At 40.0% G+C, this 23,606-nt stretch overlaps 3 protein-coding genes across 5 annotated transcripts; 2 read left to right on the top strand and 1 right to left on the bottom strand.

The window, feature by feature from the left end:
* The first annotated feature begins 221 nt into the window (after positions 1 to 221).
* On the top strand, positions 222 to 11,022 carry eif4e1c (eukaryotic translation initiation factor 4E family member 1c). 2 transcript variants are annotated; one of them, XM_085296819.1, is made up of 7 exons: positions 222 to 357; positions 1,709 to 1,794; positions 8,849 to 8,944; positions 9,152 to 9,215; positions 9,330 to 9,443; positions 9,567 to 9,706; positions 9,824 to 11,022. In XM_085296819.1, exons 1-7 carry the CDS (start codon positions 340 to 342, stop codon positions 9,936 to 9,938), a joined length of 633 nt encoding a protein of 210 aa, XP_085152945.1. In that variant the 5' UTR covers positions 222 to 339; the 3' UTR covers positions 9,939 to 11,022. The 2 variants fall into 2 exon arrangements, with proteins under 2 accessions (XP_085152945.1, XP_085152946.1); XM_085296820.1 differs by lacking the exon at positions 8,849 to 8,944.
* Positions 11,023 to 11,565: 543 nt separating this feature from the next.
* On the bottom strand, positions 11,566 to 17,452 carry LOC146561076 (transmembrane protein 150A). The gene is made up of 7 exons (XM_085296818.1): positions 16,772 to 17,452; positions 16,076 to 16,123; positions 15,918 to 15,983; positions 15,758 to 15,825; positions 15,537 to 15,667; positions 14,078 to 14,255; positions 11,566 to 12,793 (listed from the first exon to the last, which is right to left on the bottom strand). The coding sequence occupies exons 1-7, from the start codon at positions 16,834 to 16,836 to the stop codon at positions 12,600 to 12,602; spliced, it is 750 nt and encodes a 249-aa protein (XP_085152944.1). The 5' UTR covers positions 16,837 to 17,452; the 3' UTR covers positions 11,566 to 12,599.
* A 1,439-nt stretch (positions 17,453 to 18,891) lies between these two features.
* LOC146561075 (NFU1 iron-sulfur cluster scaffold homolog, mitochondrial) lies at positions 18,892 to 23,576 on the top strand. 2 transcript variants are annotated; one of them, XM_085296817.1, is made up of 8 exons: positions 18,892 to 18,948; positions 20,151 to 20,248; positions 20,338 to 20,473; positions 21,325 to 21,391; positions 21,476 to 21,587; positions 21,672 to 21,738; positions 21,962 to 22,136; positions 22,985 to 23,576. In XM_085296817.1, the coding sequence occupies exons 1-8, from the start codon at positions 18,929 to 18,931 to the stop codon at positions 23,078 to 23,080; spliced, it is 771 nt and encodes a 256-aa protein (XP_085152943.1). In that variant the 5' UTR covers positions 18,892 to 18,928; the 3' UTR covers positions 23,081 to 23,576. The 2 variants fall into 2 exon arrangements, with proteins under 2 accessions (XP_085152943.1, XP_085152942.1); XM_085296816.1 differs by lacking the exon at positions 18,892 to 18,948 and adding an exon at positions 19,087 to 19,728.
* The last annotated feature ends 30 nt before the right edge of the window (positions 23,577 to 23,606 follow it).

Below are 23,606 nucleotides of genomic sequence, written 5' to 3'. Positions count from 1 at the left end.
ACCTGAAATCAACTCTGGAAACTATTGTAGATGGTATTACAATTTTTAAATCACCACAAAATAAAATACTCAAAGCAGAGATAGATATTTTTAACCGTTTTGAATATACCTGCATGAATACTATTAGTTGGAGGTTTATTCACATTGGTTTATCTAAATTATTGTCCTCAGAAGCAGCCACTCAGTGGTAGTGGGTGTAACCCCTGTGCCCTTTCTCCTGCGACGACTCCCCGGATTCAGGTCATTCAGCTCGAACAGGACTGAGGCGGCTTCCGTAGCAGAGCGAGCTGTTGGAGTGACGCAGGAGCGCCGAACGGGCAGATCACTTCTACAGTCAAGATGGCGACATCGGAGCCGGTAAGAGAGACAAGAGATAGCACAAAAAATCGACTAATATGCACGTGAAGACCGGATAAATCTCCAATTCACCTACTACATACATCGCATAACTTTGCTTCTGTGAAACCGAACTGGCGTTTAGGCCAAATTAACGCGTTTGAGTTGACAGATGTTGGCGTGGATTAGCGCTAGCATGCTCAGCAGTGGGGATGTATGAGGCACTGCCTGACTTTGTTGGGCAGGGAGGGAGTGACTGACTGCACGTCGTTCATTCAAACTCCAGTCAACGCATTGTTTTAATCTAGTCGGGTATTACAGTCGATATCTTACGACAATTTTAATGAAATGCCATTACCTTTAAACACCCGTGGTGATATATTATTGGTGCATTTTTAGAAAGTCTGGACACGTGTATATCTAGCCTGCAGCTAGCCTAGCTCATCTGCTAAAACTAATGCTAGTAACTGTTATCTGTAAAGTTAGCTTATTGATTTTCTTTGTATATACCCCCTGCTGACTGTTTTCCATCAGCTCCTGCGTCTAATCCTTAAAAATGTAGTTGAGGTGGACTCTGATGTTGCTAAGTGAATCTTTATAAAAATGCAAGAGTATAAGGCAGAGCCCAGCTGTGAACTGGATAATGGGACAAGGCCCCATTAAGGCCCCCTAAAACAGAGGGGCTTAAGGTCATACCTTTGTTACGTTTCTGTAGATCACTTTAAATGCAAGCTATACTGTAATAATATTGCATTTTATAGATCATGTAAGCTTTTTGTTATTTATATATATATATATTTATATATATATATATATACACACACACACACATTGGACTACATAGTTACACTATTCTTATTAGGGGCTTTAAGTAGCCCCGATTTAGGGATTAAATTGGTATGTTTTAGATTATGCTGGGAGTTTGTGAATCAGTCTAGGTAATTTATGTTTTTACTGTCTTATTTTTCTTTTTTTGAAAGGTTGGAATTATTCCCTAAATTGTAAAAGTATGTATTAGCTTCTGTTAGAAACTCAGTAGTAGTAGTAGTAGTAATAATAATGATGATGATGATGACAAAAAGCTTGCAGTGCTTTGTGATGTTATGATACTGTACACACTATGAAATTAAGTGTGTGATTACCCCCGACAAAAGCCCTTAACTGTATATGGCAATGACCATTCCATTAAGTTTTTATCGTTAACTTTGTTGAAATTTGTGATATTGAACTAACTTTGACTTTGAAGTAAAGGCAGGACTTTAGCAATATTATGATATAAATCTGACCCAACTACCCCAAATTTCTTTGCCATTTGTGATCAGTGGACTTGTGTGGTTGACTTTGTGATGTGTTTGTGTGCATGTCTCCTCAGAAAACAACTGAAACTGAAGATCAACAGACTGACGGTCAGGTTGTTGCGAATCCTGAGCAGTATATCAAACACCCTTTGCAAAACAGGTGAGAGTCAAACCAGGTTCTGAGTTTGATTTGGATGAAAGCTGCTTGTGCTTCCATACTCTGCAGTCTTCTTGCAACAACCAGCAAATCCTCTGGCCAAACAATCAGAAATGGCTGGTGTAAGCATTTCTAAAATTAGATACAGGGGAGGTTTCATTTAGAAAAGCCAATCTGTGCCTTAAGAGGTGGGTGTGGTGGTGAGATCAAACACACCCGTCTCGTTGATTCAGAGACCGGGGCCCTATTTCAGGAAGCCGGTTTAGAAAACTTAGAGTGAAAAACGATACTCAGGGTTGAGTAACCCCGAACTGTCCAACTCGGAATATTCGGTTTCAGAAAGGCTGATAACAATTAGTTCAATCAACGCGGAGTTGCTTTAACCCCAAGTGAAGCGCGCGCACGAGGATACATAAAGCCCTGATAAGCGGAGCACAGAGTAAGCGAGTCACCATGGAGACGGAGGGAAAGAAGGCGCGGTCAATGTATTTTACAGCGCTTGAGGCCGAAATTCTGATGGCAGCATATGCCGATAACATGCAAATTTTGCAGAAAAAAAGGTAACACAGCCTCAGCTGCAAAAGAAAGGGAGCATGCATGGCAAAACATAGCCGACAGAGTCAATGCGTGAGTGTTAATTTAAACATTGATCTAGGGATTTCCACCCATTTAACACGTTATTTTATCATTTGTTATTTTATACATTTTATGTTGTGATGTGATGTGAGCGCAGGTGCAACCCAACAGGCCCCAAATGTTCCTGGCAGCAAGTAAAAATGAAATATAAAAATATAGTCCAAACAGGTGAGGTGTAATTGTATTATGAGCCATAAGTGCTTGGTCTGTTTGTCCGATGTAAATCAAGGCTACATTAATTTTCTTTCTGTAAGCACTTATTGAAATTATCTGAGCACATTACAAGTACATATTTGCTTACTCTGTATGCTCAAATGTGACCCGTTATAGCCAACAGAAAAAAAGCGGAGGCCCGAAAAACAGGTGGGGGTCCTCCACCACCACCACTCACAGAGGCTGAGCAGTTGGCCCTCAGCCAAAACAGTGGGCGCCCTGTGGCTGAAGGCATCTCTGTGGGGACATCCTCTGAGTCAATAACCCCGCAAGACACAAGTGCCTACATAGGGGGTAAATTCAAAATAATACATGATGTGCATACATCCTTTCTTCACAGTCACCTTTGCAGTGCTGCTCATTCATTTGATAAACTCTTTACCATAATGGATTATTTTGTAGTGAAGTTATTTTCCTACTGATTTTGCCTTCCCTCAGTCTTGGTTGTCTTTGAGAGCATAATGACAATGAAGTGTAAGGTGATTGGTATGTTTGTTAATTGCCATTTGGTCCCTTGTAAGTTATAAGTGACCTGTATAAACCTCATATTCTATCAGTTGATGGTGATGGTGTACTGCATCTGGTGCAGCCTCCTGTTGAGCCAGACCAACATGCAGTTGTGAGTAATACTCCACAGATTATATGAGTTTACAGTAGAACAGCAATGTTGTTTATTTCTTTACTGCAGGAAAATAATGAAGAAACATTGACAGCTGTTACAGAGGAGGAAGCAACAGAGACACTTTATGAGGTTTACATCTTTTAATACTTTGTGTACAGGAAATACAGGCGACCAATAAAGCCAGTTGAACAGAAAATCTGTTTATTCGTCTTTCAACATGTTGAGGTGATGGGTCAAAGGAAATGATTGTGACATATGGTGTCTCTGACTGCGCTTCCATCTTGTATGTCCGTGGGAGGGTCAGGATGTTCATGGTTTGGATCACTGCTGATGTTTGGTTCAGAAGGACAGTGTTCTCCTCTAATTGTGGCAATGTTGTGAAGAATCACACATGCCACAATAATGTCACATGCCCTTTCTGGGGTGACCCTGAGTCTTTGCAGGCACTGGAACCGGGCCTTAAGCATTCCGATAGTCATTTCAATTCTGGCTCTTGTCCTGCAATTAGCCAGATTATATCGCTGCTGTGGGCCCGGTTCAGGGTCAGGGTAAGGGGTAAGCAAATAGGGTAAACATGGATACCCCCTATCACCAAGCAAGTAGCCAGTGAACTCTCCTAAGACAGAAGGATACACTTCAGTTCAAATGTCCCTGTAGCAATTGGTCTTTATATATTTTAAAGTATTTTCAACTCACCATGTCCAAATTTTGTGCGCAGTGTACATTCACGGAATATTTGTGAGTCATGGACAGAGCCTGGCCACTTGGCTTCCACATTTGTGATAATGTTGGCAGCATCACATATGATCTTCACAGTGCAGAGAACACAAATTAGCATCCATTACTATAATGAAATAATTTGTTAGTTTGAAATGCTACAGGGAACTATGTACCTGTACATTAATGCTGTGGAAAGACTTCCTGTTCACATAGTCTCCTTCATTTACTGAAGGAGCAATGATTGGAATGTGAGTGCCATCTATACAGCCAATCATGCCTGGGAACCCTGAAAATAAATGTAAAATTTATGTAGTAGTCCAAGCATCACCACATCATAAATTAAGTTTTGGTCATCCTGCTACCTGCAATTTTGTGGCATCCCTCTTTGATAAATCTTGTGGGTCTGTGACCGGGGAACACCACAAACGAGTGCAGGAGACGTTTCAGTGCAACTGTAACATTCCTGACTGCCCGACAGACGGTAGCCTTGGAAACGTGCTCAGCGTCACCAATATTATACAGAAAGCTCCCGTTTGCAAAGAAACGGAGTGCGGTACAAAGAATATGTAATGGACTGAGCGCATGTCCGCGATGTGTCACATGCGTAATATATGGCCTGAGGATGTTATCCAAATAACTTATTGATTGTGCTGAGAAACGGTAACGTTCGCACAGGAAATCATCAGGTAATGATAAAATGTCCATACGCGCTCTGATCACTCTCTCCCGGCGGAGAGCTCTGCGGAGTATTTGGGCTTCAAGATCTACTGGCTCTTCAAGGAAGGGACACGCCATATCTGACACTTCCTACTGTCAGGTTTCCGACAAAGAGGCGGGGACAGTCAGGGTTAGTTGTAGTAAACCTGCTAGGGGGCAGGTTAGCTTCACGGAGTGTGTCGTCATAGTGACTCACTCGGGCTTCAGCTGAACTCGCTTTGTGAAACCGAAAACCCAGAGTTTTCGTTAACTCAGGGTATACTTAGTCAGACTTTGCACTAAACCGGCTTCCTGAAATAGGGCCCGGGACTGGACTCTCATCTGAAACAATTTTTAAGGTTGGTTTTGTCATGTTAATTAAATAGTTTGAGGCACAGACGAAACTCGTTGGGGTTGATTTGGATTATAATAGAATCTCTTCAGGCTTACCAGGGTGCCAAATTTCACCCCATCCAGAAAGGTGTCAACACCATTGAACATTTCACGCCTACTGATTTTTTAACACCCTTTCAAATATCACCTTTGTGACCGTTTTCAGAGGGAAGAGGGACTTCTTTTTTTCATCATTATTTACACACAAATACAGAAACTGAGCTCATTGAAAACATACAGAGATGGTGGGGCTAAATGTACTTAATCGCTTAGGATCAATAACCTTTCTCTATAGAGACAAAACAGCTGTTTCATTATGAAATCAGTGAAGAAGTTTTCCTTTAGGAATAAGGTTAGTTGTGTATTTATCACTGTGTGAAAAGTGTTATTTTACATTGAGTTGAACCTGTCATTTCATCTTCATCTAGTTTTAGGATGGGAGCTGTACTTTGACTTTTGGTCTTTGGCATCACAAACATACTTACAGTCATGTGCTGATTGATTTTTCTTTTTGTCCCTCTGGTCTCTTGGATGAAAGTGAAATTAGAAACTCACCACAGCACTTATTTTGACAGCGTAAACAGGATATTCAAATTACCCATCTAGTCACTTGGGAAAATTATGGATGAGTGCACAGCAAACGTGTTTTCAAGCAGTTACAGCTTGAGCATCATAGTAAGGATAAATGTTCAGTTTATTTTCATCAGGTTCATATTTGCACTTTCTGTTTGTTTTCTTATTTTAAGGTTTAAAATCAGAAGAGCAGATTGAGGAGTCATGTGTTTTGTTTTTTCCTCTGTGTTAGAATTGCAGTTGTTGTTTTTTCTATTGTCCTTTTAGAAATGTTATCATAGTTCTGCAGTGGCGACGAGCTATTCAGGAGCATTGTACAGTCGGTTTGGAAATGCTGGATGGTTCTCTTGGCAAGTCACTTCTAGGTCATTCTGCTTGTTCAGCTCAGCCTCAGAGGTCAAGGCTGTCCATCTCTGCTGCTTTCACGCTGGTTTTATTTAAACATATTGACGTGGGGGGTTTGTTTTCCATTTTGACAGTTTTGATTGCAGACTTCTCATTTTGAGGGCTAGGTGTTGTCACTTCTCTCTGGCTTCACTGTAAGGAAGTAGAGGACTGTTGAGTTATTTGGAATTTGTGGTTAAATATTCATCACAGATGTGTTTTAACTGTCTCACCGGCCGAAGGTGTGATTGGTTTCTTAATAAATGATTGAGCTGCTTTGTTATGTCAGTTTTAGCATCAGTGGTTGGCGCTCTCAGAGTGAGGTCGGAGTTTTTAGGTAAAGGAAGACAAGTTCTTATCCCCCTTTTTTTTTTTTTTTTTTTTTTTTAAATCTACAGCATGTCTCATTGTACTTGCAGATTTTTGCTTTTGTCTGTCATAAATATTTACTGCTGCTAAATTGAGAGGGGCTAAAATAACTTGTTTTTTTTTGTTTTTTTAAATGAATAATGTGAGGGTTGCACAGAGGTTCAGTGTAAGTAAATACAGATTAGTTTTAACAGTGAATCACGCAGAGTCACTAATTAATACTAAATGAATAATTAGCAGACAAATCCCCTTTGACATCTGTTCAAGGTGGAATAATGATGGATAGTTTTACTGATAACAGTGCATCATACTTGGTGTTTTATATCTGTGCCATCTAATTGAATTATTCCCTGATACTTTATTACCATCCTTAAGAGATTCCCTTTAATATCTGCTTTCATAGATTTAAATATAATAATTGCTTATGAAGGTTTTCTCTTGCTTTTGGAAAGAGTTTGGATCTTGCTGCGGTCTGAAGGTGAGTCCAGAGATGGATTTGAACAGACTGCGCAGATCCGTTACTCAGCTGTTACATAAGATGATCACTTTCAAGTTTCAAAGTCATGCAGCACCATTTTCATATGGCACCGTCATTAAGCGAAACCAGCAGCTGCTGGGAAGTAGGAAGAACGCATTCAGCTTCTGCTTTGGAAAATTGTTTAGTATACAGTTTACTGGAGCTGAAAGTGAAGTGGATAGTTTATGCCTGTCTGCCCATGGACTCTTTTTATTTTTAAAATCACGACCGTGTTTTTTTTAAAGTCAGAAACACAACAACTCGTCTGTGTTTGGCAGCTGAACTATTAAAAATTCAGATGACAGTGTTTCTCTAGCTCTGCTGCGGCTCATTCTTATTTACTTTACACACATTCAGAAAACTGTGGGGACTGGAGCACGCTGATTAGTTCACAGCTGAACAAATCACATATTACTGTCTGTCAGAGGGTGATGTCACAGTAGTAAATTAATCAGTCCTCTTCAGGTTTGCTGTTTCGTTTGGCTGCATTGGCCTGAAATGATCATTTTATCTCTCGTGAGATTTTAAAGTACATGTGAAGAACAGAGCTGGCTTGACTTGCTGTCTGGCATATTTGTTTATATGCCATTACTAGGCATGTAGTCTTGGCTTGTGACTGTTCTGGGTTCACCAGAAGAATCACGGCTGTGAGCAGTCTGGTGTCAGTATGTGCAGTGTGATGTTCGCATTAAACAAATATACTTTCATCCTCTCTTTTAGCTCTGTTCGGTCCATTTGCTTCATTTGTGTCTATGGCACATGGGTGGGTTTGTTACAGTTGTAAGTGGAGGGGGGGCAAACGGTTCAGCTGATGTCCTCTCACTGCCCTGAACCCTGCCTGCTAGCCTCCCACCCACTGCCCCTTGGTAATGCATAAAAGAATTACAGCAGCCACTGTAAACAAAGAGTGCATTTGTAGTGCGGTTGATGGCTGGCTTTCTCTTGTTTTTTGCATTGACATTCATGCTTTTGTTACTAGCTGTTGTGTTCTTCTGTGAAACAGCGTGTACGTCTGCTGTTAGGGTAAACGTTTCACGCAGTTGTAACATAAAATAGACTTTGAGTCCTTGTTTTTGATTTTAACAGTGATGGTACAGCATTGAGCTGTTATTAAATTAAAAGAGATACAAAACATTGAATATGCTTGTACTGAAGAATTGATTGCTAACAATAATGGTTTTATTTAAAAAAAAAGAAAATGTAAAGTACCAAATACCCTATACTGAGCCCAGCTGCTGTTAAGTAGGAACCCTAAATAGTGTTTTCCAAGAACCCTGCACTTTACTATTAGCAAAGATTGGCAGAGTGAAAAAAGGTCCAAAGTCACTAAAGGAAAGCACAAGGTGTGTGGACTGCAGCGCTGTATAGTGGTTTCAAAATCACCTGCCCAATGTCTTTCTACAGAGAAATCACTTAATTTCTGACACAAAACAGGCTAAAATACAAAAATGTAACTGTAGAAAAACAAGAGAGAGACAGACTTACTCAGGCTGGTATGGCCGGATTTGGGCTCTCAGCACCTGGTATTCCCATCGACTGTCTCCCATCCAAGTATTACCCAGGCATTACCCCACTTACCTTCTGACATCGGAAAAGCTCGTACTGTGTTGGCTCTGCGACAGACTGGAAATATGTCCAGGTTGATACATTTGTAAGTGATGACAATTCTGATTTCTGATCCCCACAAAGATGGAGAAGTCAACAAGCAGGGAGTTTTCCCCTCACACTCACGAGGTTTGCTCAATCACAATTTGGGGCAAAGTCATGCACTTTCTTTTATTTTCAGTTTATGCATGTTCAGCAATCTGCATTTTCCGACATGGTTTTGAGAGATTTTCAAACAGTCAGTGTAATTACGCTCTTTACCTCTTGGTCTATGAATACTGAATTCTATGAATGATGCATTTTTATTTTATTGTTTGTTTGTTTTTTAGATGGGCCCTGTGGTATTTCAAAAATGACAAGAGCAAAAGCTGGACAGAGAACTTGCGTCTCATTTCTAAATTTGACACAGTGGAAGATTTTTGGGCGTAAGTTTTCTCTGCTGAAGTCAGTCTGAGTTATTGATGGTTTATTATTAATGTGCACAACATGTCCCTTAATGGTAATGTCAATCAGGATCAGCATGTTTCACTTTACTGATTGTTGTTTAATGACCATTGTTCTGATAAAAGCTTCTGAAATTCTACAATTCGACACACTCATGTTGGGAATCTACTTTTTCATCTTTCTACCAGATTATACAACCACATACAGCAGCCAAGTAAACTCGGCTTTGGCTGCGATTACTGCTTATTCAAGGTAAGGCTCTTTTTTTTTTTATGTTAAATGTTTACACATTTTCCCTTAATCTCAGTTGCAGCAGAGTCTAAAGACATGGATAGGGTTTAATAGCTGCTTCATATTGTGCGTCAGGATGGGATCAAGCCCATGTGGGAGGACGACAGGAACAAGCTGGGGGGTCGATGGCTGATGACTCTCAACAAACAACAGAGGCACAATGACCTCGATCGCTACTGGATGGAAACGGTAAGACGGCTGTTTTCTGAAACCACTCAGTAGAGTCGTATCCATTGGATGTTTCCCCTGATGGTTGTGATTTAAATATAAATGTATATATGTATAGTTTGACTTTTTTTGTGCTTTTTGCAGCTGTTGTGTTTAGTCGGTGAGTCATTTGATGAGGCAAGTGAAGACGTCTGCGGAGCTGTGGTCAACGTCAGACCTAAAGGTGACAAAATATCCATCTGGACGAGCAACTGCCAAAACAGGGACGCCATCATGACGATAGGGTGAGCCTTTAAAGTCACATTACTCATAATACGCAAGTAGGAGCTACAGTGGACCACTAGATGGCAACACTGAGCTTGCTTGAGTCTTCACACTGCTTCCATCTCATCTCTTCACAGGCAACTTTACAAAGAGCGTCTCAACCTCCCCATGAAAGCCATGATTGGCTACCAGTCGCACGACGACACGTCCAGTAAGAGCGGCTCCACCACCAAGAACATGTACTCCGTTTGAAAAAGCTCCTCATTTCAATTTGCTGTAGATTTAAACAATTGCCGATCTGCATCATCACATTAATTTTTGAGTTGTCAACTACTGTAGTGTCCTTTCCTTTTATTGCTAAGAGAGGTGTTCATAGCGTGTACAGCTGGAGCTTCTCCCAATTCAAGATGCCAGCGGAGCGGTTGTTTAAAGAAAAAGAAAAAACGGGGAGGAAGGGTATCGGGCTTGAGATGTTGTACGACGAGTAAGAGAACACACGATGATTTACTTTTAGAGTTGAAGACTTCTGTGATTAATATCAGTGACCTCTCCTAGCTTAGCTGAGAACAAGCTTTTTTTTCCAATACTTAATGGCTTGAGTTGTTTAATTAAAAAAGAAAGACTTAACTATAGGGCCTTGTGTTTCTCTCATGCTGAGTTCTCACTCTTTACAAAAAGTGTTTCTCACCTCACAGGAAAAAGAAGGCAGGCAACTCGTCCTCATACAGAACAAATTTTAAGGGCAATTTTAACTTGATTTATCCACAAGTGTTGAGCATGAGCCGGGCTTTCAGACGCACCAGCTTAAATAATCTACAGTATCTTAAAGGTTTGTAAAAGCTGTGGTCACACTCCAAAGTGTAGGGTTTGGATTAAGGCCACTTGTTGTTTCAGCCATGCTGGAATTATGGGATATTGCTTGTAGGTTTTGCTTTGTTTTTTCCCCTCAACTTTTTTTCTCTTCCCTTTACATTTATTTATAATGTATGCATTGCAGTTACTTAGTTGAAAGACAACCATGAAGCTCGTGTTTTTTCAAATTGTTCTTTTTTTTTTTCTTTTTTTGTTATTAAGGTTAATAATGTGGACTACTGCATATAGATGACATTTTTTACAGTGTACCATACAGTAAAGATGCCGACAGAATTAGGTGTGCTTTTCACTGTTTTCTTCCTAACAAAAACTGTAGATAATGTCGCACTCCTCTCTTGGTTGTTGCAAAAGAAAGATGATATTCATTGTGAAATGATTTTGCTCATAATGTATCTTTATTATCTGTAATTCCAGGATGTATATTACCTTCTTTCAAGTAAAGTTTAAGTGCTTTGCATTAAAACCAGAAGTGTGTTGTTTTGTTTTGAGGTTTTTAAAGTTGGCAAACTTGCTTTCTTAAACACTAAGCTGATTTTTAAAATTCCGTTTTGACTACCATTTGTGGTATTTACCAACTCCTGGGAACAAAAATCTGACTTTTTAGTAAGTGCTATAGTGAGAAGCAGCTTGGGCTAATGTCATACTCATGAGGAAAAATTAAAAGTGACCAAAAACTCACAAGCTTTGCAGATTTGTTGAAAATGATGGAAACTACCACAAAAAAAATGTAGCAGCAGTATATTCTGAGGAAGTTATTTTTCAGTTTCACACAGAGGAGAAATGTATGAAGTAATGCTGTGTTTTTGTCACAGCTGGATTCAAGTTGTTGGCTTTCTTTTTTGCGAGCAGAATCTACAGATACACCCAAACTGAAGAGCAGCTAAAATGACAGAATCTGGAAGAGGGGGGGAAAAGTGCACGAAGCCATAAAAACACATTTCAGCTTTTCAAAAGAGATGGAAGTATATTTAACTTTTACATTCTAATGAAAGTTTAGAAAAATGCACATTTTTAAGTTTTTTATTTTTAATTTGAATAGAAAAATGTCAGAATACCTCTCAGCATTGTTAACATGTCTGGTCAGAAAATTTTCAAAATACCTTTTAGCTACTTTATAAACTTTGAAAAGTGACGATTCAACTATACACCTGTAAATGTTTCGATGCTCATCAGTGTCTGGGTCAACATTTTCCAACTATGTGCTGGCAACTGATCAAGAGTGGAATAAAACAATAGAAGCCACAGATGCATAAATGTGAAGCAAACAAACTGGTTCAAAATACTGTATTAATGTGGGACACAGAGGCATGAAACTATTCTTTCCTTTTTAACTTTACAATTTATAAATCACTACTCCGGCTTTTCCTCTAAAGCACACAGACCACAGTGAAAATCTCTGGAATGGAAAGGGTACTGACAACATCACCTTAAGTGTATGTAGCCAAGATTGCTTGTAATGTCCATTGGTCTATCGCTAGACCAGCTGCGGCTGATGACGCCTATTATTTTTTTACTGTCGTTCAAGTTAATCATCCAGTCAAACAGGATCTTATAGCGTCATGGAGACTTTTATTGTTTAAAAGGGTGTAAATAAAAGTCCTCCACCCTTTTAGCTCCAAACGCAGATATGTTTATCAGCACAGTGGCATGACTTCCTTGTGTGAAAGTAATACATCCCAAAGGGTTATGGAAGAGCTGTTACCTAACACAAAACTTGATCTGTGAGCGGTTTTTTTTTAATTTTTGGTTTTTTTTTTTACAAATTTTTCATTACAAAAATGATTGCACAACAAAAATAAGCTGTTCTATAGATGGGGCATCTGCGTGAGATACAATCCAGCTGGTATGTTTGTTCGTTTGGTTCAATAAATATGGAAAAAAAATTAGTAAAGAAGACCATCCAATCCAATCCATCCAAGAAAAGGAAAAAACAAAACACTATTGGTCCTTCAGCCATGATCCAGCCACTGTAGTAACAGATGTCCTTCTTGCAGCATCCTCACTTTCTGCATTGTTCAGCTGGATCCTGGCAGCCTTATATCAGGACATCGTCATAATCAAAGGCTTTACCTCATCTTGTTTGTTCAACAGATTCGAGAGCATATAGGACGAGAAGAAGAAAAATTCCACGGCGTAGCTGAGCTCAAACAGCTCCAGGTTCATACTCAGCATCCACTCAAAGACAGCAGACAGATGGATGTAGAAGTACTCGCTCTGAGCGAACAAGACAGTATCTGAAGGTTCTGGGTTAAGGGTGTTTCACTGGTCTACTGATGGTTAAAACTATGGAGGACATAGAGCTTACACATTTCTTTGACAAAAGAACATAGCTATATGAGGCGAAACTGTGTTTCTATCATTAATGTGGGCTAATTTGGGATTAAATACACTCTTATTGGATGAGCATGAATCAGCTGCATGGGCCAGCTCTTCCTGGAGTTCTCCCACACCTGACTACTGTGTGCATACATCAGGGGCAGAGTTAGCACATAGTCATGGCAACCACAACAAATCTGCTCAACAATCTAGCCACCCTTTGCAACCAATGAGACACGTTTGACCTTTACTCATAGAACTGAAGTTACATTCAGTAACCATTCGTCTTTGGCTATTGTTCTCATACACACACACAGCACAGCAATCCGTTTTATTGTAAACCTCATGAATGTTGTCACATAAAAAAAGAAAGAATAACTTCCCCAATCACTGCAGACTGATATCAGCAACTAACCATACGTAAAAATATACAAGAAACCCATAAAAGTAAGTTATAAAAGTGAGGAAAGAAAAACTCTGCTACTCTGCACAGTCAATAGATTCTGTATTCCTGATGTTAAATAGTGCTCTTCTGTACTCAAAGAGCTTCATGCAACATGCCTCATTCACCCATTCACACAAACACCTTTTTCCTATGCTTAAATGCCTTGTAGCTAACATTCACACACATTCATACTCCCATGGATGCATCAGAGGGCAGCTTTTGCTTAGTATCTTGCCCAAGGGTAATTGACATGCAGGCTAGAGCAGCCAGGGATCGAACCACTAACCTTCCAATCAGTTGATGACCTGCTCTACAGCCACCTCAATCACCGAATCTCTGCTAAATGCTAAATGAGGTGTCTAATGTTTCATTGCTGTGCATCTGATCCCATAGATCTACAAGGTTGAGGACAAATGTAAAGCTAGAAGGAAAAGGAAAGGAAAGCTATGGTTAATAATTCACTAAAAAAGGTCATTAATGTGTATCTGCTTCTGTCATGTGGACTTCTGTGGCCGGTCCCACTTGGTAAACACAGGAGCTGACCGGATCCAAATATGTCCCAGTGTGTTATAACTCATGCATTAGTTCTAGAGCTAGCTGCTGAAATCCCTTGTTTAAAGGAACACCAAATTAACCCATCAAAAGTTTACTATTAACCTGCGTGCTTAACCAGCCACAAGGTCGATGGGTATGGCTTAAGAAACAACAACAATAAAAATAAAAAATAAAGTTGGCTCCATGATTTGTGAAAGGATACAGATGACGGTCACAATTACTTGAATCACAGTGGAGATGATTCGCAGTGGGTAGAGAACCTTTTCATATCCAGAGAGGGCGCACTTCCCTGTCAGCACGGTGAGAATGGCCGTGTAGAAGCACGCGCACATGAAACTGATGGCAGCCCCGAGGTAGTGGAGGAGTGACACGTGAAACGGCTGTGGAGGACATTCACCATCAAATCCAGCGAATAATAGCAGGCTGTTTAAATCAAGACTAAGATTGCGAAAGGTGTTGGCATGTGAGCAGAGATGGGCAGTAACGCGTTAACGCGTTACTGTAATCTGATTACTTTTTTCAAGTAACGAGTAAAGTAAGGGATTACTATTGCAAAAACGGTAATTAGATTACAGTTACTTTCCCATAGGAACGCTGCGTTACTGCGTTACTAAACCCGTGATTTTTTGCGAGAATGTCTCACAACAGCTGTGTTGGTGACAACAGCTGTGTGCAGATCAACAATGGATCACATATCGATTGTGGGAGAGAGTATGAGCGTGCAGCGTTTAAAGCGTGGAAGTACTGACCTTACTTTGAGTTTGATTCCATAAAAAGTGACAAAAACATTAGCGTCCATTGTGCGTGGTAAGAAAACTTCTTTTTACAGCGAAAAACACCGCTAAACTTCCAAGCAAGCACCGACTGCGCAACGACTTAATGGGAAATTCACAGAGAAACTCGCGGATTCTTCAACTGACCGCGGCACACCTGCACCAGGGTAAACGGTTAAAAGATTAAAACTGATAAAACAAGTTAAAAAAAGAGACTTTTCCATTTGATTACATTTTGTATGATGGATTATGTAGAAAAAGTAGAATTGGGCTGAAAGATCTATCACTTTATCACCTCTTCAGGTTGTAAATCGTGTTTTTTAAAAGTAACTAAGTAACTAAGTAATTAATTACTTTTGAAAATAAGTAATCAGTTAAGTAACAGGATTACTTATTTGCAGAAGTAATCAGTAATTAGTTACTGATTACTTTTTTCAAGTAACTTGACCAACACTGCATGTGAGTGAGTACTATCAGGCAGTGTGCAGTGAAAAATACGATGTCGCCGAACAGGTTTATGATTTGAAACACTTTCCAAGTATTTGGATGTCCTTAAACTCTTTGTTTAAATTATAACTGGTTTCCTTTCATTCCTGCTTCACTAACTGATTTTTCTAGAATCGTTTTGTCACTACATGTAAGTGCAGTATAACACTACAGATCACGTAGCAGAGTGTCATATTTGCCCTTTAACACACTAAAAAACACTATAACCCAAGCATAAATGGCACTTTAGTGTGCTTGGGCTCTCATTATAGATGGCCTAAAGCTACAAGATACCCGCCTTTATTTGCTGTTTTAGCACAAGCGCAAACAGAAATTCTCATTTAGATCTGAAACAATGTAACCCTGCAGAAACACCGCTGCAGTATGACGTTCGGCACTTACGTTGCAGTTTCCGGCTGCGAATGCCCCCATGGCTGCAATCACACCGAAGACCAGTGCAAATTTACTCAGCATGGACTGACTTGAGTGCCTCTCCATTATATGGGCATGGTGGAATATGCAGAACAGGAAAACTAAAGAAGAGATCGCAGTTGGTGTGACACACATCCCTCATACATGTATATGTGTGTATAATGGTTTAGGCATTTAACAGGTAAACTCACACATGAAGGATCCGGCGTTGATTGTGGCTGTAAAAAGTGAATTTTCTGGCGGATATGTTCCACTTGAGCTGAAATAACATATTTAGTTTGTTTCATTCTGTCTCAAGATTTCATTCCAAGGAAGAAGAAAAATGAACGGGTGCATTTAGTCTTCTTTTACCTTATTGTAGGAACCCAGCAGCATCCAGCATCAGTATGATTAGCCCTGCAGTAGTTGCCGTTACCCCTGCGAACAAGTTAATTCCATTTTAGAGGCTGCATTATTAAATAAACACTGGGTCATATTTAAAACAAAATGAGGATGATTTAAAAAGTCACCAGTCAGTGAGGGCGCACACATGATTGTTGGAGAAGGCTAGCCCATATCTGGAAATATAAAACAAAAGAAAAACTGTTAAGAATCTGCAAACATCAAACCAGAAATGCTTCCAAGGAAGTGTCACAGCATGTGAGCATCAACGCCAAGCACGTTTTCAGTTTGGTGTGACTCAGTCGTTAAAGTCGTTTGTTCAACAAGATTTTCTTTTTTGAACTTAGTGACAGACACAGTTCACACCCTGCAAACAGAACAAGCCAGCTCACATATTTTCAAACTCCAAAGCAGGTGAGTTCTGACGTGCCTTTACATTTAGAAGCTGCTCTGACGTCGATGACTGTTTCCACAGACGATGTGCAGATAAAACAGTACAATAAAAGATTGTGAAAAGCAGCGGAAATAATATGATGCCATTTTCTTTACTTCCTCTTCATGGCCAAATGTTATCAGCATTGCAGAAATCCCACTGATTTCTGAAAGTGCCAGGAAAACGCAGTTCATGTACTAAGCTTGACTATCAAGTACGTGGTGTGACGTTATCGGGAAAAACATTCAGATATGAATAAACTCTGTTTACTAGTTTCACATAGAAAGAACATTGTTATGACTGAGTAAAAATGACATGTTTAAAAACGTTCCCACAGCTTTATGACAGTGTAAATGTCAAAAAACAAACAGTGAATCTGTAGTAAACTTACACACTCCACGTTCCAATGAAGGACACCAGGGAAAGACAGATGGGGAAAATAATCCACAACCCCATGTCTGGATGATGATGACGACAAGCAGCAAAGAGACGGATTCCAGAGGTCCAGCTGTCTTAAAAATACTCAATGTCAAGCCTCTTTGGGGGGTTTATAGAAGCCTCATGCAGTCAGCATTATATACAATCAGTACTAGAACAGAAAACCCCCCAAAAAAATCCTAACTTCAAGTCCTTGGAGCAGACGTTTGCACTGCTGTTGGTAGTTTAGTCTTCCTCCATCCGGAGGACTACCTCCCTTTTAAATCAGACTGTCTCTGCCACTCCTTCAGGGCACCACCTTGCTGTGTTACAACAAATATTATGAAACACAGGGTTGGTCTTCTTGTCACATTATTTGTTTTGTCGACGGTCTCCCTTCTATAGTCCTTGCCAGCTACTGCTCTGTTTGACACGTATTAAAGATCAACTCAAACAGTAAATGTTTGGAGTTGTGCACAGATTTGAATTTATGAGAATTTTCCAATGAATGGCTGGTAGGATTATTAGATTAGACAAGCTTGGAATGCTTTAAGCCCCGTGTCTTGTCTTTCCTGTCAGGTAGGTGGCTACGTGCACCCTGTACAGTCATTTCAATAAATATGAATTTCAGGTACTTGTACTGTACATGTGTGTGTGTCTGTGCTGTAGTCTCTTTTATACTACATAACATTTATTCTCTACTACATTTTGGAGGAAAATATCCAATATTTGTTTTCTACATTCCACACATAAAGTACTGTGCAAAAATCTTGAACAACCCAAACACTGGGAAAAGGCTGAGATGTGCCAAATTATACAAGAAAGTGGCAAAAGGTCTTATGGACTGATGAATCCAACTTTTTGTTTGAAATCATCATCAATATGTAGGGAAGAGGTCAGGAACGAGGTACAGCAGTGAGCGTCTACAGCCGTCTGTTAAACACAGTGGGTCCCCTGTAATGGTTTGTAGCTAAATTTCACCCAGTGGTGTCAGAAAACCTGTCAAAACAGAGAAATACCATCAGATTTTGATCCACTGTGCAATACCACGTGTCAGCATGACAATGATCCCAAACACACACAGTAAAAGCATAGCCTAACAGGAAAAACACACACAAACACGAAGAGCTTTAAATGTGCTACAAGAATTCTAGGCAACTATTCATGAAGGCTGCTTAAAGAGGTGACAAGAAAGTAGGCTGAGAGTCTTCAGGCTGTGTTGGAAAATAAAGGTAATCATAGCAAATATTGATTTTCAAGCTAGTTAGAATGGTACAAACTACCTTTTGTCTCCTTTACTGTGTTTCTACGTCTTTGCACAAGTTTCAGTAAATTGCTGCACCTGTTTCCTGTTTTCCTAACAAATGATAAAATGAGCGGTGACTCAAGACTTTTGCACAATACAGTATATATTTACTCAACAACTGAATTACAGGCTGCTCTTTTAGAATGCATTTAAATTGTAAATCCAACACTTATATTTATATTTGATTATCAATATATTTTGTTGTGGATCACTGGAGTGAAAATAATTTAATGATCTAAGTCCTTTCTTCACCTACTGGTTTAGGAAAAAGCAACCAATCATGTTTCGTTTTTAAACTTTTGAAAGTCATTGGTTAGCCTCCCTGAAGCATTACACATGGATGATCTAATAAATCCACAACACTTGATCACAGGGCAAATGATAAATCAGTGTCAGATATTTCTTTTATATTTCGGAATAATGTAAATCCTCAAAGGAGAAATGATCACTCGTCTCTTCGGAGAAAAGTTTTCTTTTAATTTATGGCGCATTCTTTGTTCTTAGTAACGTTGTTTCATACGGAGCCCCCCAGGGGACATGGGAGAAAAAAAAATTACGGAGGAAAAAAAAAAAATTAGGGAGAAAAAAAAAAATTAAGACGGACTTTTGCGAGATCTCGCAATAAGTATTGCGAGCGCTCGCAAAAGTATTGCGAGATCTCGCAATAAGTATTGCGAGCGCTCGCAAAAGTATTGCGAGATCTCGCAATAAGTATTGCGAGCGCTCGCAAAAGTATTGCGAGATCTCGCAATACTTTTGCGAGCGCTCGCAATAAGTATTGCGAGCGCTCGCAAAAGTATTGCGAGATCTCGCAAAACTCCAACAATGGCGGCAGCTACTTACTTGTAATATTACTCTTTCTGGGTCACAAAATACACTTTTAAGATATTTTGAGGCGTGAATGTAGTTGTGTAAACGTCAGATACCTGCTCGGTTTACAAGACATCACATATTTGCAAAAGAGCTCCGACGTTTTTGGAGATCTGACACCCACTAGCTCGAAGCTAACGGGCGGTCGAGACCTACTACAGCCGGGAGGAACACCGCTTTCCCGGCACATCGTGCCTCGACCTCCCGGTCGGCTTCGAGCTGGCGGCCACTAGCTCGAAGCTAACGGGAAGTCGAGACCTACTACAGCCGGGAGGAACACTGCTTTCCCGGCACATCGTGCCTCGACCTCCCGGTCGGCTTCGAGCTGGCGGCCTCCGAAGAATGCGGCTAAAATTTTTGCGAGATCTCGCAATACTTATTGCGAGCGCTCGCAATACTTTTGCGAGATCTCGCAAAAGTCCGTCTTAATTTTTTTTTTTCTCCCTAATTTTTTTTTTTTCCTCCCTAATTTTTTTTTCTCCCATGTCCCCTGGGGGGCTCCGTAGTTTCAACTCTGTTACACGGTGAGGTAACGCAATACTCTTTCAGGAGAGGATCGGGGTTTGGGGAGGCCGAAAGAGAAGTTCTAGGGCGTTATACTTATTGTGGAGGTGCCAAAAAAAGACGTGGCAGCTCAACGTGCTGTCTGGCTGTCTGCCGCGTGGGGTCCTCATTTTCTAAACAAACAAAATGGCGGCGCGCATGAGATGGGGTCTTCAGCAGCTTTTACGGACAAGAAATACGGCTCACTTTAGGTTTGAACTATCACCAGCGTTGATCCACCGTACTGTAATACCTATATGATGAGTCTGTGTAAAGCATAAACCAGTATTGCGACGCGTCTCTGCATTTGAGACAGAAATTAGCTTTTAGCCAGCTACATAGCTAGCAAGCAAAACAAATGGCACAAAGCTTTGTCTCCAGGCTAACTCATCCGCCTAGGTGTGGTTGGAGCTGTGGAAGAAAGTAGTTTAGTCTAGTGTTAGTTAGTTTAGTCGTTTTCACTGTGAAAATCACGTGGTAGCTGGCACACGGCCGCTAGCTAGTTAGCATAGTAAAACTTCATTGTTAGTGAGAAGGTTATTCCATACATAACAACGCCACCCGTTTATATCCTGCCTCAATAAATGAATGAGTTGAGGGGATATAAGGTGTAATGTGTTCTTTGTGCTTCAAGGTTTCCACAGCCGACCAGATGTTCATACCACTCACTGTCCACGACTCAGAGCTTCAGAAGAGTCCAGCCTCACCTCGTAGGAGCCACACAATTCCCAAGTGAGAAACTCTTTTAGAAGTTTGAAAACCTTACATACGTTCACTGCATTATGTTATGCCTGAGCTGATGGTTATGTAATGTCTTACAGTAAGACACCTGTCCATCCAGACTCAAGATACACCGAACCCCAGAAGCCTGAAGTTTCTTCCCGGTAAACCCGTCCTAGGAAGTGGAACGCTTGACTTTCCTTCTCCAAGCTCGACTGGATGTTCTTCTTTAGCCAGGTTGTGTGTCAGACTTAGTGTTGCACTTCAAACACATTTGAAGCCTTGGGAGGCACGTGTAACAGGGCTAGCACTAAAACAAGAAGAATATACTGTATGCTCACTTCATAAGGTACACTGTGCTAATACTAGGTTAGACCTTGTTGGCTTCCTTGAATCATCCCTGTAGTCATAAAGGGATGGACATGCTTAGCACAAGACTCAGGTGAGCTGTGGTATTTAAATTATTCCCAGTTGGAACTCAGGAGTGTTTCAAGAGAATATCCCCCACAAAATTATACCTCGAACAACCTGAACCATTAATATAAGGCAGGATGGATCCATGGTTTCATGTTGTTTATACTAGTTAATGACCCTACCATCTGAATGTCACAGAAATCAAGACTCAACAGATCAATTTTATTACTATTTACTATTGTCCAGTTTTGCTGAGCTCATGCAAATCGTAGCCTCAGTTTCCTGGGGGGCAGGTTTGAGCCTGTGTAGCCTTCCTGTGAGCTTTAAGCAGTTTGTCACTCACTGGCTATTTTCTTTCTCTTTCTTTTTTACCATTCTCTATAAACAAATAGAGGTGTCTTCAGTTCTGATCATGATGGGGTTGCTTGGCTGAATAATACGTATAGCTGATGTGACAGATGTACACCCTGAAAATAAAATTTTGGTCCTCAGTGGATTCCTGAGGAGAGACACATCGGGTTCCTTTGCACATTGTCAGGATGTTTTTTTTTCTTTGCTGATACTTTTAGTATCCTGAGTCTGATTTGTAATCACAAAACAGACCAAAAGGACTTCATTGTTTCATGATATGTTTTTTTTATTTCTTACTGAACATGATAATGTGTTTCTCTCAGAGACCTCTTTGAAATTGAAGGAGTACAGAGTGTGTTCTTTGGCCCCGACTTCATTACTGTCACTAAAGTAAGTATTTAATGTCCTCTTACAGTTTGTCTTTGTAGTTATAGTCTAATCATATAATACATGAGATGTTTGTTTTCCTATCAGACGGACGAGGATGTTGAGTGGACGGACATTAAGCGTCATGCTCTGGAGGCCATTGCTAAGTTCTTTGAGAGTGGTGAGCCGATAACAACGGGAGCAGTGCACCATGAAAGCAGTGAGTGTACAGTGTGAAAACATGCAACTTTTTGACTTGAAATTGTGTAAATATTTTCATGTTTTACATTTCTCTTTACTGTAGGTCATTCTGAAGATGATGATGATGATATTGTTTGTATGATAAAGGAGCTTCTGGACACCAGAATCAGGTAGCGATTTCTCAGTACTGTTGAGAGCTGCTTAAGTAAACCACAGTTGTGCTTCAGAAAGTATTTATGGCACGGTAACATAATACCTTATTGCTTCACTCACGTTCACAAAAAAAGATGTTGTTAGTGTTCTAAGAGATAGTTGTGCTGAGATAACGGTCTTAATCTCACTGTTTCTCTGTCCTGTTCTGTACCAATTGATACGGTCGCTCTTAATCACAAGACCTACAGTGCAGGAGGATGGAGGTGATGTCATCTTTAAGGGTTTTGAGAACGGAGTAGTCAAGCTGAAGCTGGTTGGTTCCTGCACAGGTTGTCCCAGTTCTACTGTCACACTGAAAAATGGGATCCAGAACATGATGCAGTTTTACATCCCTGAAGTGGACAAAGTGGAACAGGTGATAATCTATAGAGCCGTTCTGGGATAAGTTTTTGTGTAAACTCTTCTGATATCAAGTTTGAGAAACTCTTGTTTGGATAAATAAGTCATCACATACAGAAAATTCTGCAGTCACTTTAAAGTGGACTTATTAAGATCATTTCTGCTTCATATTTTTAGTCTTGGACTCTTCTAGAGTGGTTTTGTATTATTCATTTGTTCAAAATGATTGTTAGTGCGTCCCTTTACAAATGAGCTGTTTTGTTTATTACTCCTATCCAATTTTTCTTTCAAAAGTAGAAAAATATTTTAGCCTTTGCTGGTTTCATTATTTTAAACGTTAATTTTTTTGTTCCCCATTGAAAGCTACTGGCGCATAAATACTGAAATGTTAATGCTGGGTATTAAAGAAGGGGGTAATGCAGCTTGTTGCATGTGGGCTGTGTACAGTATCCACAGACTTGCATTTGCCTACAGAGGACACGTGAAGATCAGAAATCAATCATGGAACCAAGAGAGGATCATGGCGTGGTTTGATGAATTATGTTTTCCTTTAAGTCAGGCTTGATACCACCAGGATGCACTATATCAATATGAAGAAGGCAAGCTAGTGGAGGAATTGTGATTAGGAAATATTTTAGGGAAACCCTGGGTCCATGTGGATGTTACTTTTACATACACACATTTGCACTACACCTTCAGAGCTATTCTTGCCATACAAGGTGGCAAGAAGCAGGAAGCATTCATTTTACAGCTGATGGGTTTTCCAAAGCTCAGTTGCAAGCTCGGTTAGCTTGGTTTTAAAAGAAGAAAATAAAAATATCACTTTTATATAAAAGTAATTTGTACATTCTCCCTTTTTTCCAGGTGGAAGATGAAGTGGATAAAATCAGTGCAAAGGTTTTCTCAGAAGTGGAGCGCAAATTGCAAGATGAGAAAGTTCCCCGGCCGACCCACTCATAGACTTTGTTATATACACAGCACTGTAATATTTCCACATATTACAGTTCTAAATCACAATACTGAGGAACAGAAAATTACCTACTATACTGTATACTGTTAAGAGTTCTGTACATACTGTATTCACCCAGTTGCCAGGTAGAGGTCATTAACTGCATGTCTGTTTACAGAAGGTTCAGTCATGTTTTTCTGTATAAGCAGAACACTGTAAGTGGTGTGTTTTTATTTATTATAAATACTGTATATTTTGAAAGTTGGAGATATTTGAACGTGCGTGGCATCGGTTAAGACTGTTTAGAGGGACCTTTTGAGAAAATGATCCACCACCACCACATACCGAATGACAAAGAATCTACCAGTACGGTAATCTGTAAATGAAATGCAAGATACTGAGGCTACAATTATTAATTGAACTGAGGTAGGATAACAGTTTATATGTATCCTGAATTTATGTGGTCTAATGTAATAACTTCATTACATTAAAGTTCACTATTTGAAATCTGATGTTTATTGTGACCTTTAATTCACT

This window comes from Mchenga conophoros, linkage group LG13 (assembly GCF_057382185.1).
Source record: "Mchenga conophoros isolate Kocher_MC1m ecotype Shallow Benthic linkage group LG13, M_conophoros_male_GT1.1, whole genome shotgun sequence".
NCBI lineage: Eukaryota > Metazoa > Chordata > Actinopteri > Cichliformes > Cichlidae > Mchenga > Mchenga conophoros.
This window is presented reverse-complemented; position numbering and strand designations above follow the sequence as displayed.

Excerpts from the sequence above, each read along its gene's own strand:
- LOC146561075 (XM_085296816.1), top strand. The coding sequence starts at position 19,664 with ATGGCGGCGCGCATGAGATGGGGTCTTCAGCAGCTTTTACGGACAAGA. Across the intron at positions 19,729-20,150 it reads AGAAATACGGCTCACTTTAG|GTTTCCACAGCCGACCAGAT; the intron begins GTTTGAACTATC and ends TTGTGCTTCAAG. Across the intron at positions 21,739-21,961 it reads CTTCTGGACACCAGAATCAG|ACCTACAGTGCAGGAGGATG; the intron begins GTAGCGATTTCT and ends CTTAATCACAAG.
- eif4e1c (XM_085296819.1), top strand. Across the intron at positions 8,945-9,151 it reads ACAGTGGAAGATTTTTGGGC|ATTATACAACCACATACAGC; the intron begins GTAAGTTTTCTC and ends TCTTTCTACCAG. Across the intron at positions 9,216-9,329 it reads GCGATTACTGCTTATTCAAG|GATGGGATCAAGCCCATGTG; the intron begins GTAAGGCTCTTT and ends ATTGTGCGTCAG.
- LOC146561076 (XM_085296818.1), bottom strand. The coding sequence starts at position 16,836 with ATGGGGTTGTGGATTATTTTCCCCATCTGTCTTTCCCTGGTGTCCTTC. Across the intron at positions 15,984-16,075 it reads GTGTGCGCCCTCACTGACTG|GGGTAACGGCAACTACTGCA; the intron begins GTGACTTTTTAA and ends ACTTGTTCGCAG. Across the intron at positions 15,668-15,757 it reads CAACGCCGGATCCTTCATGT|TTTTCCTGTTCTGCATATTC; the intron begins GTGAGTTTACCT and ends TCTCTTCTTTAG.